Source organism: Emydura macquarii, unplaced genomic scaffold (genome assembly GCF_026122565.2).
Source record: "Emydura macquarii macquarii isolate MOO-44397 ecotype Brisbane River unplaced genomic scaffold, CSIRO-AGI_Emac_v2 contig_2076, whole genome shotgun sequence".
NCBI classification, from domain to species: Eukaryota; Metazoa; Chordata; order Testudines; family Chelidae; genus Emydura; species Emydura macquarii.
Genome location: NW_027132213.1, coordinates 136,936 through 152,598, shown reverse-complemented (window position 1 = coordinate 152,598; position 15,663 = coordinate 136,936). Strand labels below are relative to the sequence as shown.

The window sequence follows — 15,663 nt, the reverse complement described above, 5'->3', positions numbered from 1 at the left end:
GCACAGGCTGACATGCTAAAATACTTACTCAAGGCAGGCATTTGGAGGTGAAAGATGCTATCGTTGTACCAGACACATTCACCGGGGCTTTATTTTTAATATTGGTTCCGATACTAATTAGCCGCTTTAAAATACTCTCACACAATCTGCTCCAGCAGTGATGTACCCTCCCATTGGAGCATCGTGTGCTCTCAGCCCTGGGGCTGGCTGGACAAAACCCAGGCAGCTCTGAGGTCTGTTGATTAGCCAGGCAGTGGGGTGTGGGAGGAACAGGACAAGAGACAATTGACACTCTCATGAAGGTCAGGGCTGCTGGGCCATAAACCTGTGGGATCCCACAAGCGGGAAGGGTCCTAAAACCTGGGCTCCAACCCAAGCACCTACACTGCAATTTTATAGCCCTGCAGCCCAATCCCCATCAGTCCGGGTCAGCTGAGACACGCCAGTGTTTTTTGCAGTGTAGACAAAATTTAGAGAGACTAAGTGACTGGACCAGGTAGTCTCTGCTGGATCAGGGAACAGAACCCAAATCTCTTGAGTCTTAAGCGAGTACCTTAACCATTGGACCCTCCTTCTAGGTCTCCATGGACATGCCTGTTCTCTGTCCACGCCTCGTCTCCTCTCATGCTCTAGAGGTGAACATTTTTAATTGGGACGGTAATTGGCCAACGGTCGTGTGGATTCTCGGTCACTGGCAATTTTTAAATCAAGATTGGGTGATTTTCTAAACGATCTGCTGTAGTTCCAACGGGGATTATTGCGGGGCAGGTCTCTGGCCTGTGTTATGCAGGAGGTCAGACCAGAGGACCACAAGGGTCCAGTTTTGAGGTTCACAGCTCAAGAAGGATGTTGATAAATTGGAGAAGGTTCAGAGAAGAGCCACGCGAATGTTTAAAGGGACAGAAAACCTGCCTTGTGGTGATCGGCTGAGCTTGTTGAATATTTAGATGAACAAAGAGAAGGCTAAGAGGTGATTTGATCCCAGTCTCTACGTATCTCCATGGGGAACAAATATTTAATAATGGGCTCTTCAACCTAGCAGAGACAGGTCTAACACCATCCAATGCCTGGAGGTTGACGCTAGACAAATTCAGACTGGAAATAAGGCGAAAATGTGTGACAGGGAGAGTAATTACCAATGTACCAAGGGGTGTGCTGGAGTCTCCTTCACTGGCAATTTTTAAATCAAGATTGGATATTTTTCTAAAACATCTGCCCCGGGAACTACTATAGGGGCCGTTTTCTGGCCTGTGCTATCTAGGGGGTCAGACTATAGGATCACAATGGTCCCTTCTGGCCTGGGAATCTGTGAGCCAAGAAATTAAGCTGTTTGCAAGGGAGCATGGCTACAGACTGGGGACCGATGGGCTAGGCAGCAGTTCTGCAGAAAAGGACCTGAGGGTTACAGTGGACAAGAAGCTGGACATGAGTCAGCAGTGTGCCCTGGTTGCCAAGAAGGCTAATAGCATATTGGGCTGCATTACTAGGAGCATTGCCAGCAGATCGAAGGAAGTGATTATTCCCCTCTATTTGGCATTGGTGAGGTCACATTTGGAGTATTGTGTCCAGCTTTGAGCCCCCCACTACATGAAGGATGTGGAGAAGTTAGAGACAGTCCAGCGGAGGGCAACAAAAATGATGAGGGGGCTGGAGCACAAGACTTATGAGGAGAGGCTGAGGGAACTGGGTTTGTTTAGTCTGCAGAAGAGAAGAATGAGGGGGGATTTGATAGCAGCCTTTAACTACCTGAAGGGGTTTCCAGGGAGGATGGAGCTAGGCTGTTCTCAGTGGTGGCAGATGACAGAAGTAGGAGCAATGGTCTCAAGTTGCAGTGGGGGAGGTCTAGGTTGGATATTAGGAAAAACCTTTTCCCTAGGAGGGTGGTGAAGCACTGGAATGGGTTACCTAGGGAGGTGGTGGAATCTCCATCCTTAGAGGTTTTGTAGGCCCAGCTTGACACAGCCCTGGCTGGGATGATGTAGTTGGGGTTGGTCCTGCTGTGAGCAGGGGGTGGGACTAGATACCTCCTGAGGTCCCTTCCAACCCTGATCTGCCATGAGTCTAGGATTCTGTGAGCAGCTAGAGATTTCCTTCTGCTCCACATGAAGTTCTGAGCCTGAGGCCTGGCCCACTGATGTTTACAGGAGACTTTCCGTTGACTTTAGTGGGTTTTGAAGAGGTCTCCAGCGCTTAACGCAGCCTGCACGCACATGTGCCGGCGCACCATAGCCACGCGCTCCCTGCGGGGCACCATGCAAAGCTGTGCAGGATCAGAGCCCTCACGCTACCCTCTATGGGCCTGTCGGGAGGCCATGTTGCCTGATTTCTGGGTATTTGGTAAGTTGAATGGGGTTCCAGGCTCGCCTGTTGATCTGAGCAGAAGATAATGAGGTTCTAGTCCCAGAATCAAGCTCCAGAAGAGTTTTTACAGGGACCCCCTGGGGTGCACGACAGGAATGCTCACACTGATAACTGCATCTGTATAACTTTATAAGCTTTTATTAAGATAACATAAAATGATAGACAAATGACTGATGAAAAGAAAATTAATAATCAGATGGATAATGGGTCGGATTACAGCCTTATTCTAAAGACACGTGTGAGATATATATTTATTCAGGATGCTTTGGATTAATACACTCACACCCTTCCCTGATGAGCTGGTTCAGAGAGCTGTCTGGTTCCTCAACTCTTGAGTGGAGGGGTGGAGAGCCAGGCACTGCTTGAGAGCTAAGAGCTGTAAGGCTAAGACTAACACTACAAAAATACTAAGTGTAAACGAAGAACAAAAGATTCGAACAAACACTAACTAAAAGGAGCTTAAAGGAGGAGTAGCTGGTGATCACCCCCAGTAACATGGTTTGCCCCATTTTATACTCTGAACAATAGGGGTCCTTCGAAGTCCAAACTTGGCTTCTTCACCCCCAAATTATTAGGGTACACGTATTCCATGGGCTAGCGGGTTCATGCGTATTAATGACATATCCACATCCTTTCCAGATGGTTTGCTTATCTCACCTTTGTTATTTCTGGCCTTTTCTGTGGTGTATCTGTGAAGTTTACTTGGGGCATAACCTGAGACAGCCCCCCCCCCCCGTTTTGATGTCTCCAGACTTACCTAGGGTAAAGGTTATAACATCTATGTCTTATCCTTTAACTCAGCATTACTTGTCTGAGCCAAAGGCCCCAAACATACGTCTGCTAACGGCCTTAGCTTTCATACAGGAGGTGGCTATCAGGTACCTCGCATTACATCTATAATGATTTAATATGAACCTATGCCTCCAGTATAATAAAACAGCCATACTTACCTCTATAAGGAAAGGTCTATATGTGCAAGCAGGCAGGCTAGTCCTATAGGCGACAGCCGGCAGTTCCCGTCCAGGTGCGCTCACGCGCTGGTGCGTCCTCCTTCCCTCCCTCCGCTGCAGGAACTACTTCCACCTGCCATACTTCGAGAAGAAGCCGTGCATCTACATCAAGAGCTGGTGGCAGGACCAAAGGCGGCGGCTCTATAATGCCAACATCATGGACAAGATCGCGGACAAGCTGGTGAGTGTGAGCACGGGATTCGGGCTCCCAGGGGGTCAGCAGACACCACGCCCAGCCCCTCCCCGCCCCGCGCCCTGACATCTCCATCCGCCCCCTGCAGCTGCACAGCCACTGCCCACCGTGGACGAATGGTCCCAGCCCCAGGACCAGACTGGCAAGCCAGGCAGTACAGCAAGCTGACGCCCAGAACCCCGGTGTCCGGAGAGATGTGGGGGGGAGAGACAGCCTCCCAAGTGCTGGGTGCACAGCAAACCTCCGCCCCGCATTCCTAGGGGCATAGGGAGCTCTGGAGCATTCACTCAGGGGGTGGCCGCGGGTCTGGTTTTCCAGAAAGTCTGGTCAAAAAGGGGAGCTGGCAGTGACCGGACATCAAAAGTCTGGTTACCGGGAGGAGGGAGGTGCCAAGTCATCATCCTGCACCAGCCTCTGCTCAGCCGGGGCCGCCTCCTACCTGCATCTCGTGGGCAGGCTCCGGCATCAGGCGGCAGCTCCCGTCCCAGCCCAGGAGCAGAGGGAGCCCAGCGGGGGGCGGGGGGAAGGGAAGCAGAAAGGGTCAATGAGGAAGGGGGAGGGGAGAGAGCCACTGGGAAAGAGACGATGGGGGGGGCCTCGAGGGGAGGGGCAGGGCCTGAGTGGGGGCAGGTGGGGAGATGAGATTCACCCCGCTCGGGGACCTCCACGGAGATTGGCCTAGCCACCAAAGCCTTAGCCGCACGATGACGGACGCCCGAGGAGATGCTCCAGAAGGAGGAGGCGTGAAGCGGTTTGGGGAAAGCCCCAGAACTGGTCTCCTCTGACCATGAGCGCTAGCAGCACAGAGCCGGCCCCGCCTGGCTGGCCCACCTGCTGACCCAGGGTAGGACAGCGCCCCGACTGCTCCGCCCTGGCCCGGAAGGCAGGAGAAGGGGCTTCCCGCTGTGGCTTTGCCCAGCCCAACGTGGCTCTCCCCGGGGGCGCGTTGGTCCCGTGCTGCCCATGACGGGTCACCTCCTTCTCTCCTCGCCGTTCCAGGAGGAGGGGCTCAACGACGTGCACGAGATGATCAAGACTGAGAAGCCGCACCCTGAGCGCCGTCTCCGCGGGGTCCTGGAGGAGCTGAGCAGTGGATGCTTGTGAGTTGAAAGGGGGAAAGGAAAGAGGCAGAGACCCAGTGAGGGAGAGACAGGGGAAAGGCTGGCAGTCGGCTCGGAGGAGAATCGCCATCTACCCACTGTGGAGATCCTGCCGGGCCCGGCTCTCCGGGGTGGGAAGGGCTGATCCTGCGGGAGATGTTGCGGTCTGACCCCACTGGGTGAAATTCCCCCTGTGCAAGGCCGGTGTGCCACGTGCATCCCTCCCCCGCCCATCCCGCACCCTCGGCCTCTGTCCCAACTCTCCTGAGCGCGCCGGGACTGATGCTGCTGTTTTCCTGTCTCTCTCCCCTGCCAGCCGCTTCGTGACCCTCGCCAACAAAGACCAGAGCCTCTCTGCCCGGACCAAACTGGACCGAGAGCGGCTCAAATCCTGCATGCGGGAGCTGGTGAGAACATCTGGCGGGTGGGGTGGGGCGAGAGGTCGGCGAGGGGCGGGGTGGGGGCTCCAGGTGCTGCTGGTGGGAAATGGAGCCCAGCCCCCCCAGGGGAAAGCTGTGCCGGCTGATGGTATTCAGTGAAACCGGGTTGGCAGCCAGGCTACCCACCACTGCTGCTGGATCTCACTGGCCCTTACTTGGAATCCTCCAGGACCAGTCCCCACAGGGCAGGGAAGAGGCACCCAGGGAAGCTTGCCCTGTCCCTTCCCAGGATGTGCCTATTCAGTGGATAAGGATGCCGACCCAGCCCCTTTTACTAGGGCAAAATTCTCTGTACCTTGGCATAGCTCCTTCCTGCATCTTACAGACTTTAAGGAACTAAACTCCCCGTGAAGTCGATATCATCATCCCCGTCGTACAGGTGGGGAAACAGAGGCACCATCCATCCTTAATGCATGCAGGCCTGCCCCGTCTTTTTTTTCCCGTTCTCGCTGGTCTTTTCACCTCTCACTCGCCTGGTGCCCTGGGCACCGGCCGTTGTACCCGCAGGAGAACATGGGCCAGCAAGCCAAGACCCTGCGCTCGCAGGTGAAGAAGAACACGATGAGGGACAAGCTGAAGCTGGTGCAGAACTTCCTGCAGAAACTCCGCTTCCTGGCGGACGAGGTGAGCGGGAGCCGTCCCTCCGCACTGACCCTGGGCAGGAGCCTGACTGGCAAGTTGCTGGCACTGGGGAAAGGCTGTGGTTCATAGGGTCCCCAGTGGTTAATGCTTTGTGCATCATTCTTAGGCACAGAGCCAGGGAAACTGGCATCTCGAGGCTTTACAAGCCTGTATGGGGAAAAGGTCCCCCCACACCCCTTGCCTCCCTGCATGGCAGGTGAATTCTGCTCCTCTTCAAAGAGGTCCCTGTTCTGCTCTCAGATACCCACGCTGGGGTCTGGGCCTGGTTGAGCTGTCCACTGTACACAAGTGCATTGGTTGATTTGAATGGGCTGTCAGCAACGTACACCGCGGGGGTCTTCTGCAGGGATTGAACCTCTTGCAGCTAAATGCATGAGCTGCTAGTGCCGGAGCTGTTAGCCTCCAGGAAGCAGAAGCTTCATAAAGCTTTCCATACGGACCAGCCGCTAGAGAGGGAGAGAGATCCACCCAGTGTTAACGTGGGTCACACCCAGCCAAGCCTGCCCTGGGGAGAATTGTGGCGATTGTCCCGATCCACATCTGAAGGGGCGGCTGGGAGCTGTTGAACAGAATGGGGCTGAGTGGGGAGCCCAGGGAACGCAGTGAGTGGTGCTGTGAAAACGGGGATGAAATGAATAATCCTCATAAATCACCAGCCTGGAATAAAGCAAATGCTGGTTGAAGAGCACTGGAATAAATCTGAAGATCTGTCTATAAACTGGCCAGCTGGACCCTGCTCCTGACAGCATCTGACTGGCCACCTCCTATCTCTGTGCAGCTTTTTTGCTTAACTCCCCATAGGGGATGGGGGTTCACAGCCCAATGCACCAGAGTTTGCCACGAATTTTCCATTTGAATATTTCTCAGTGGAAAATGCAGTTTCCACCAAGCCAACATTTTCACTGGGAAAACTCCAGTGGTGCAGAATTGTTTCAAGTTGGGACAAAACATTTTGGTTTGTCGGTGCCTCGTGGGAGTTGTAGTTTTGGTGCCTCGTGCTCCCCTTCTCCTCGATGGATCAGGCTCCCTGGGTGGACTGTATCTCCCATGATACACCGCAGGGTCCCCGCTGGTTGAATTGCCGCCGAGTTCCGTGGCTGCAGTGTATCATGGGAAATGTAGTCTGGCCAGGGATCCCAGCCCAGAGAGAAGAATGTGACTGAACTAAAACTGGTACCGTCAATTCAGGAAGGATGTTGGTAAATTGGAGAGGGCTCAGAGAAGAGCCATGAGAATGATTAAAGGATGAGAAAACCTGTCTTGTAATGATAGACTCAAGGAGCTCCATCTGTTTATTTGAACAAAGAGAAGGTTAAGGGGTGACTTGATCACAGTCTGTCAGTACCTACATGGGGAACAAATATTGAATAATGGGCTCTTTGTCTAGCAGAGAAAAGTCTGACTCGATTCAATAGCTGGAAATTGAAGCTAGACAAATTCAGACTGGAGATAAGGCCAAAACTCTGAAGGGCGAGGGTGATTAACCACTGGGACAACTTCCCAAGGGTCATGGTGGATTCTCTCTCTCTGGCAATTTTTAGCTCAGGATTGGATATTTTCCTAAAGGCTCTGCTGTGGGGATTGTTGCGGGGCAGGTCTCTGGCCGGCGTCAGACAGGAGGGCAGACTAGATGATCCAATGGTCCCTTCAGGCCTTGATCTCTCTGAATCGATGAGCTCCCGGGCAGCTCTGGGCAGCTCAGCTCAGGCCGATGCAGATCTTTGTCGCACCCAAGCAAAATCAAGAACGTTTGGATGTTTCTGAATTAAAATGTCAGTTTGGGCCCCCAAACAAACGTTGAACTATTGGAACGTCCCCCGGGATGAAAATTCCGATTTCCGCCCAGCTCTGCGACATACACAGTGCTGCTCGGGGAACGGGCGGAAAGTACAAGCTCATTGAGGCCTCTCCACGATGTTAGATCTGCGTTCTGTCCTTCTCCACGGAGGAACCCGAGGAGCAGTCAGACCTCATGAAATTCATTCAGGGCAGTGCCAGGGCCGGGATGCTCTGCAGGTGACGGAACTAGATGATCACCATGGTCTCTTCTAGCCTTGAAATCTATGGATCCACATAGGGAGGTTTAAAACCGTCTCTAAGGAAGGGGGCGGGGGGCTAAAGCGACTGAGTCTGGCAAAACTGAGTCTGAGGTACTAGGCAAATCCATCCCCTGGGAAGTCCACTTGATTGGCCTTCCTCAAATTCCCAGCCCAACTGGTGCCTCGGTCAGTGTCGTGAATGAGGGCGGGAGCAGGTGGGACGGCGTGGCGGAGGCGCCCCGGCGGAGGGCGTCCTGCCGTGCCCGCCATGGTGAGCAGGGCCGGGTTGCTGTTTGCAGCCACAGCACAGCATCCCCGACATCTTCGTCTGGATGATGAGCAACGGCAAGCGCATCGCCTACGCCCGCATCCCCTCCAAGGACATCCTGTACTCCATCGTGGAGGAGGAGACCGGCAAGGACTGCGCCAAAGTGAAAACCGTCTTCCTGAGGGTAACTGGCCCTGTGCTCGGAGGGGACCACCGTGGCCCACATGAGAAGGAGGGTTGGAGGAGGAGGATGAGGATGAAGAGAGATGGGGGCAGTGCACGGAGGCTGGGGGAAGGGCGGGACGGAGCCAGGTGTCAGGTTGTGGGCGCTGCTGCAGGTGAGGTGCCAGTACTCTGAGCTGTGAGAGTGAGAGGCTTCCTGCTTGGCCACAGGGAGCAGGGGTCGGGGAGGAGCCGTGATGAAAAGGGCAGGCGGGTCTGACCCCGTAGGGCAGGAGGTGGGCGCTGGATTGGATGGCGCGGCGGGTCTGACCCCGTAGGGCAGGAGGTGGGTCTGGTCTGCTCCCGCGTGCCCTGCACCCCCCCGCTGAAGCTTTCTCGCCCTCGTGCCCAGCTGCCCGGGAAGCGGGGCTTCGGCTCGGCCGGCTGGACGGTGCAGGCCAAGATGGAGATCTACCTGTGGCTGGGCCTGAACAAGCAGCGCAAGGACTTCCTGAGCGGCCTGCCCTGTGGCTTCGAGGAGAAGAAAGCCAGCAAGGGCCTGGGCCTACAGGCCTTCCCTCCCATCAGCCTCCTCTACACCAGTAAGAGCCGCCCGCTCTCCCTCGGTTCCCTGCCGCGCCCGGGGGGGCCCGTGCCGGGGGAGGGCTGGCTCGACGCCGGCTGGGCTAGAGACCTGTAGTCACTCCCAGGGCGACGCCGGGATCGAGAGCTGCCTGGCACGAGGAGCCGCGCTGCCCTACAGGGAGCCCACGCGGGGACTGTGCTGCTTCTGCCCTTCCCGCCCCACACGGCCCGTCGCTACCGAGCCTGTCTGTTGCAGGCCAGGCGTGGCCACGGCACGGGTTCCACCCAACGCCTGCCACAGCCGGCTCTGGGCAGCAGCCCCAGCCCGCTGCGCATCCCCCATTCAGTGCTCCATCCGGAACAGCCTCACCCCGGAGACAAAAACTGCCCAGGTCCGGGGGAAATTTGGATCCACGTGATGCACCTCTCCCCTGTGTCCGTGCTGGGCCAGGGCTAACTCCTGCCTCCCAATGCTCTGGGGTCTCCTGCTCCGAGCTCCACAACTCGGGACGTCTCTGGTGCTGCCCACTACGCAGCGGCCCGGGATCCTCACCGCCTCCTTTCCTCACAGAGAAGCAGGTGTTCCAGCTCCGAGCCCACATGTACCAGGCCAGGAGCTTGTTCGCTGCGGACAGCAGTGGCCTCTCAGACCCCTTTGCCCGGGTTTTCTTCATCACACAGGGCCAGTGCACGGAGGTAAGAGCCAGGCCCCTGGCAGCGACTCTGGTGGACAAGCGAAGGGTCATGGAAACTCTGCACACGAAGTGCTGCCCCGACGTGTAGCGTGCTGGCAAAGTGGGCGACAGGAACCCCTCTGGGCCTGGCCCACAGCCAGGATAACAGCCTGGATAACTTAGTGCTGCTGGCTGATAGAGGTTCACCTGTAACTCAAGCCAGGGAGGTCTGCTCAAGCCAGGGAGGGTTTGAACCTTGCGGGGTGCTGTTGGACGTGCAGCAATTGACCGAGTCTGGCAGCTCCCCTGGGGGTGCCTCTTATGATCCCCTGATTACACAGCGAGAGGCTGGTGCACAAGCAGAATAAGTGACCCACCTGAGGCCAGATGGAAAGTCAGTGTTGGAGCTTTTGGGAGCTCCCAGTGCTGTGCTCCAACCACTAGACCTCACCTCTCTTTCGCTTCTGGTGCCTCCAAAATGTGGCCAGGGCTCAAACAAACGAAGGCAAACTTCTGCATGCTGGGAGGAAATTGCCGCCGGGCTTCCCGGCTCAGTGATGCGCCTTCTTGCCGGCGTATTTTTAAAGCAGCCGTCTTGTATCTCAGACGCGTTGGGGAGGGAAGTGCCATGAAAGCGGCAACCTGTGAGGACGTCTGCCAGTTCCGCAGGACCTCGCTGCCCCTCTCCTCCCTGTAACCGCAACCCCCTTGCTCCAGGTGCTCAATGAGACGCTCTGCCCGACCTGGGACCAGCTGCTGGTCTTTGACAACGTGGAGCTGTACGGGGAAGCCCACGAGATGCGGGATGACCCCCCCATTATCGTCATCGAGATCTACGACCAGGACACAGTGGTGAGGGCCTGCTGGGAGCAGGCTTCCAGGGACCGGGGTGACAGATTAGTCACGTAGACATAGAAGCCGCTGGGTGGGTGCTGGCTCTGGAAAGCCACGTGTCCCCCCTCACTGCCTCTTATTACCCCGACACCACCCCCCAAGCAGAAGGAAGAGGCTCCAGAACTCCAGGGCAGGGGCATTATACCACCAGGGCTGCTTGTTACAGGTCACTTCAGTGGCTGAATTTTCCTGCTGATATGAGAAGGAGTGAGCGCCTGTGAGGCCGAAGGCAGGGAGACGTTAGTTAGGCCTTTACCTCTGCAAATAGCCACTTGCTCCTGACCTGCAGACCCCCCCGCGATCCACTCCTGCCCCCCAGCTTTGCCCAGGCCCCACAATCCCACCCTGCAGCCCCCCTGCAATTCCAGCGCAGGGCTCCCCCCACGCAGAGGGCAGGGGTTGTGGTGTATTAAGGAGGTGCCTGCGACCCGGGCATCAGCAGATCACCGGAGAGCAGGGCAGCGCCCCTTGATTTCAGCCTGCCCTGTAGGCTGGTCCTCTCTACCCAGTTGTCTTTCCGCACAAAGCTCCCCACCCCGGCTGGGGGGAGCCGAGGGGCTGGGCCGGGGGGTGGGAAGCAGCATGCCTGATACGTGCCCGAGCTCTCTGCCTGCCTTTCCAGGGGAAGGCGGACTTCATGGGCCGCACCTTCGCCAAGCCGGTGGTGAAGATGTCGGACGAGCACTATGGCCCCCCGCGCTTCCCGCCCCAGCTGGAGTATTACCAGGTCTACCGGGGCAACGCCACGGCCGGCGACCTGCTGGCAGCCTTCGAGCTGCTCCAGGTAACGGCCCAGAACACAGAGCGGGGTCGCTGGACTAACGGACAACTCCACCCTGGGCCACCCCCCTGCTGCGCAGGCAACGTGGGGCTGCCGGATGCGGCTCAGGCGTCGTGGCGGGAATGAGACATGCCTGGAGACGCTTCCAGGAGAGCAGGGCATGGCACGGCCTGGAGGCTGTCCTGGCGGAGGTGCAGCAGGGGCTCTAGACTAAATCCTCGGGAAAGTAGCGGGTGCGGCGTTCACACAGCGAGTCCCAGCATCCCCCTGGCTGGGGTGAAGTTTATGCTGGTGACGGGGCCAGCCAGATGCCAGCTGGGACAGCTGGAATAGGACGCACCGTAGATTCAGAGAGAGAGGCTGGAAGGATCATCTAATCTGAGCTCCTGTGTGTATCACAGGCCCTTAAATTTCACCCACTCACCCCCAGGGCTCCCACATGGGGGGAAGGGTACACTTTACCGGGGCCCGGAGGTCCTGGGGAGCCCGGCCCAGGCTGCAACCCCCATTACCATGAGGAAAACATTGTTCATGGCTCCTGAGATTGTCTGTCTGGGATGCAGGATGGTGGGAGGGGGCCCATGTTATACGTTTATACTGGGCCCGAAAAAATTAGGCTTGGGCCCCGCTCACCCCGTGCTGAGCCCAATGATTTGCGCTTGGCTGAAGCGTCTCCCGGAAAGGCAGCCACTCCGGGCTGGGAGACACCAGGGGACGGCGAATCGACCACTTCCCTGAGGCCTTTCTGTCAGATCCGCCGCGCCGGTCAGCGTCCCCTGTGCTGACGCTGCCCGTGGGCCTGCCTGTTGGCAGCTTTCGTACATCGGCCCCATCGTGCCAGATGCCAACGGGCCCGCCTCCTGGAGCTTAGAAACCAGACTTGCCCCCTTCAGCCGCGAGGATCCCAGGTTCGACAGTCACCTGTCCCTCACTGGTTCTCCTTCCCCCTCCAACCCCGCACCTGGAGGTGAAAGGCTTCGGTGTCAGTCCCGGGGGACCATGGGGGGCGCTAGGCCTGCTGTGATATTGACCAATGTCTCTTTTCACATTGCCTCCGTCTGCGCTGCTGGTGGTGCCGCTCTGTCTTCAGCGCTGGGCGCCCAGCCACTGCTCTCCACTCTGCCTTCAGCGCTGGGTGGCGGTGCATGTACTGGGGTGGAGGGGGCATAAGTTACTGCAGCCACAAAGAAGAGGGGCCCAATCAAATAGCCAATGGCCTAGGAAATGTCAGCCCTTGTTGCCTAATGATGATTTCCCAGAGTTGATGCTTCCCACAGCCGGCCGTACGGTGTGTCCTGGTTCTGGGGTCCCTTCGCCCTCCACCCCCCGTCTCCAGGGCTCCTGCACACTCCGCAAACACACTGCATGACCGCCAAGATAACGCACACCGGGCTTCGTGGTGTGATGCCGCTTTTGGGACCAGCTGAGGCTGAGATGGTTTGACGGTCTTGTCTCCCGTCCCCTTCCCAAGTCAAACCAGCAGGGAGCCTGGAGAGACGGGACGTGTCCCCGGGCACTCGCCACGCTGAGCATCTCGGCAAGGCACTGCACGGTTATGCGTCGCACATGCCAGCTCGCACCCGAATACGATTGTTTCTCACGAGGGGCCTCACGCTCAGGCTGGGTGGTTGGGAACACGTTAGAGGGACCTTAGCCCTTCCCCGGGGCTGCGGGCCAGGGGTGGCGCTACAGCCCTTTGCATCTAATTTAGGCAGAAGCGGATCCCTCGGCTAGGTCCGCTTGCCTCTGTCACCACCCCGGGGCCATCCCTGCCCTGGCGCTGGCAGGGAGGCGGGCACCTCCGGGGACCACGGAGAGTGAACGTGTCAGGGGAAGGTGCGTAACAACCCCCGTTCTCAGCAGCGAGATGGACCCAGCACACCAGAGTTGGGCCTCTTAAAGGGACACCCTGGCTGCCTCTTTTCACTGCCGGGGCACCCGTTCCCATCCAGCTCAGCCTGATGCTTTCTCAGCCACGTTCCCAGCTGGGGGCTCTCAGCCTGGTTCCCCATCACAGCTGGCACCAATCAGTTCCCATCGCAGCTGAGAGGCGCGGTCCGAACGCCCCCGGGGCACTGGCTTACCCTCTCCCCCTTCGAGGGCTTCCCCCCCCCAGGCCGACTGGAGGCGCGTTGGAGGGTGAGATGAGGAAGCTGGCTCTGTCGCTGTGCCTGCCCTGTGTCCGAATCCAGAACTGCAGGCGCCGGGCCTGTCTGCCCGAACGCCCAAACATCCAAGGAGCGTCGCAGAACAACCGCTCAGTGACCCCAGCCACGCCAATGAGCCAGTGCAGGAGCGTCAAACCGTCCCGTTCCGACCGGACACGGAAACCAGCAAAGCAGGAGCTGAAGGGAAGCTCGCGTGGCATGTCGCGTGGGGCAGCTTCTAAGCGGTCTCATGTCTCTTCCAGATCGGCCCGGCTGGCAAGTCGGACCTGCCTCCCATCGATGGACCGACAGACATGGACCAGGGCCCCATCCTGCCGGTGCCCCTGGGGATCCGACCCGTGCTGAGTAAATACCGAGTGGAGGTAATAACCCCCAGGCGTGCCGGTCGGTCACAGGCCGCTGGAGTTTGGGATGAAGACGTCGTCCATAAGCAGTCCTGCCGTGCAGCGAAAATGGCTGTGTCCTCGTCGCATGGCCGAGGCAACGTGGGGCCGTTCTGGCTGCTCGTTGGGGCTGGGGGTGCCTAGGAGAGCCCTTTAAAATGTTTGGGACCAGCAGGTGGAGAGCACTGGGCCAGGGAAAGTGGCTGGGAGTTATCTCCACCGGGCAGTAATCGTCCCGGGAGTAAGCCAGTCTTTGGGAAAGTTGAAATAATCCCGCAAACTCCAGGCCAGGTGGCAGCCTTTTCCGAGCAGGATCTGACAACAGAGAGCCCAGGTGCAGGGCCATCGTAGGAGCGGGGGCGGCGGGTCAGCGCCGAGACGCTGGGGGGTGGCGCAGGCGGGAGGAGCAGGGGGCGCACGGGCAGAGGTGAGGCAGCCGGAGAGCAGATCAGTGGCTGGGTGTCAGAGGAGGAGGTCGCCACCAGCGACAGGCTTGGGCCGCCGGCCCGGGACCAGGCAGCCCACGGACTGTATCGTCCCAGCCTGTATTACTCAGCTGCCCGTTAGCCTGGGGGCTCTGGGACCCCTGCGCCAGCTCCCAGGGCCTCAGCGCTGCCCGAGAGGGGAGCCCGGCTCCGGCCCGTCAGACGCGGGCTGCGGGCGGCTCTCAGCACCTCACGTCGGCGCCTTGCCTTCCGCCCAGATCCTGTTCTGGGGCCTGAGGGACCTGAAGCGGGTGAACCTGGCCCAGGTGGATCGGCCGCGGGTGGACATCGAGTGCGCCGGCCGGGGCGTCCAGTCGTCCCTGATCCAGAACTACAAGAAAAACCCCAACTTCAGCACCCTGGTCAAGTGGTTTGAAGTGGTGAGTCCGGCCTGGTCTGGGCGTCGGGGGTGGGGGCTAGCTGAGCCGGGCCAGGCCCGGGAGAGCGCTGGGAGGGCTGAGAGAGGCCGGGGGGGGGGGCAGAGCCTGTAGCTGGGGGGCTCCAGCAAGGGCGCTAGTTGGGGGAAGGGGAGGGGGACGCGAGCCCGGGACCCAGCTGTCACCCAAGTTCTTATCCTGACTCGGGCAGTGACTCCCCGGGTGGCCTCGGGCAAGTCTGGACCCCACTGCCTCAGTTTCCCCCATGGGATGATAAAGACTGCGGGGCTCTGGCACAGTGCTGCCTTACGCAGGCACTGACTGACACTTTGCCTCTCTGAATGGATTTGGGGCCCCGCCGCACTCCCCCCACCGGAAAGAAATCCCTTCCCCCCCCCTGCAGAGAGCGGGGCCCCAACCCGGGGCTGCCTTTCCCCCAGCTGGAGCGAGTCCTGCACAGCTGGTGAAGGAGACTGAATTAGCGCTCCCCGTCTGACGGGATCCCGGTCTGAGCCAGCCCCTCCCTCTATCCATCCTCCCCCGAAGTGAGCCCTGGCCCCTTACGACAGGGACGCCGTTCTCTTCCAGGATCTCCCGGAGAACGAGCTGCTTCACCCCCCCTTGAACATCCGGGTGGTGGACTGCCGGGCCTTCGGCCGCTACACCTTGGTGGGCTCCCACGCCGTCAGCTCCCTGCGGAGATTCATCCACCGGCCCCTGGATAAGAAATCCCAGCACTGGGACACGGCAGGTACCAGCGGGACCGGGCTGCATGCAGCCCCTGACCGGCTAGAGAGTGGGGGTGGGCAGAGACAGATAGAAAGGATACAGCGTTTCCTGCTTGTTAAAGCATCCCACCGAGTGGACGGCTGGCCACGAGCCAGGCCGGGCTCCAGGAAGGGAGTGTGAGCTAGTGGTCAGAGCAAGGGACGGGGGGATGGGCGAGGTATTTAAGTGCATCTTCGGTGGGTCCCTAGCGTTTACCAAACGGAGCCCTGGGCAGCCCGCCCGTAGCTAGACAACAGAGCCCAGCTCCGGACGGGTGCAGCCCAGCTCCCCAGAGCTGCAGCTTCCCGCTCGGCCCTGGGGCAGGGACTGGGT

The 15,663-nt window shown here is 58.6% G+C and overlaps 1 protein-coding gene across 2 annotated transcripts in view; it reads left to right on the top strand.

Annotated features, from left to right (window-relative positions):
* Positions 1 to 15,663, top strand: part of OTOF (otoferlin) — a 164,264-nt gene that overhangs the window by 123,387 nt on the left and 25,214 nt on the right. For both annotated transcript variants that reach the window (XM_067558464.1, XM_067558463.1), the window contains 12 exons: positions 3,432 to 3,552; positions 4,564 to 4,664; positions 4,981 to 5,071; positions 5,612 to 5,728; positions 8,085 to 8,237; positions 8,628 to 8,817; positions 9,372 to 9,496; positions 10,192 to 10,326; positions 10,991 to 11,152; positions 13,560 to 13,679; positions 14,404 to 14,565; positions 15,151 to 15,313. In XM_067558464.1, coding sequence (XP_067414565.1) covers positions 3,432 to 3,552; positions 4,564 to 4,664; positions 4,981 to 5,071; positions 5,612 to 5,728; positions 8,085 to 8,237; positions 8,628 to 8,817; positions 9,372 to 9,496; positions 10,192 to 10,326; positions 10,991 to 11,152; positions 13,560 to 13,679; positions 14,404 to 14,565; positions 15,151 to 15,313 — 1,640 coding nt within the window. The remainder of the gene's footprint in view (positions 1 to 3,431; positions 3,553 to 4,563; positions 4,665 to 4,980; positions 5,072 to 5,611; positions 5,729 to 8,084; positions 8,238 to 8,627; positions 8,818 to 9,371; positions 9,497 to 10,191; positions 10,327 to 10,990; positions 11,153 to 13,559; positions 13,680 to 14,403; positions 14,566 to 15,150; positions 15,314 to 15,663) is intronic.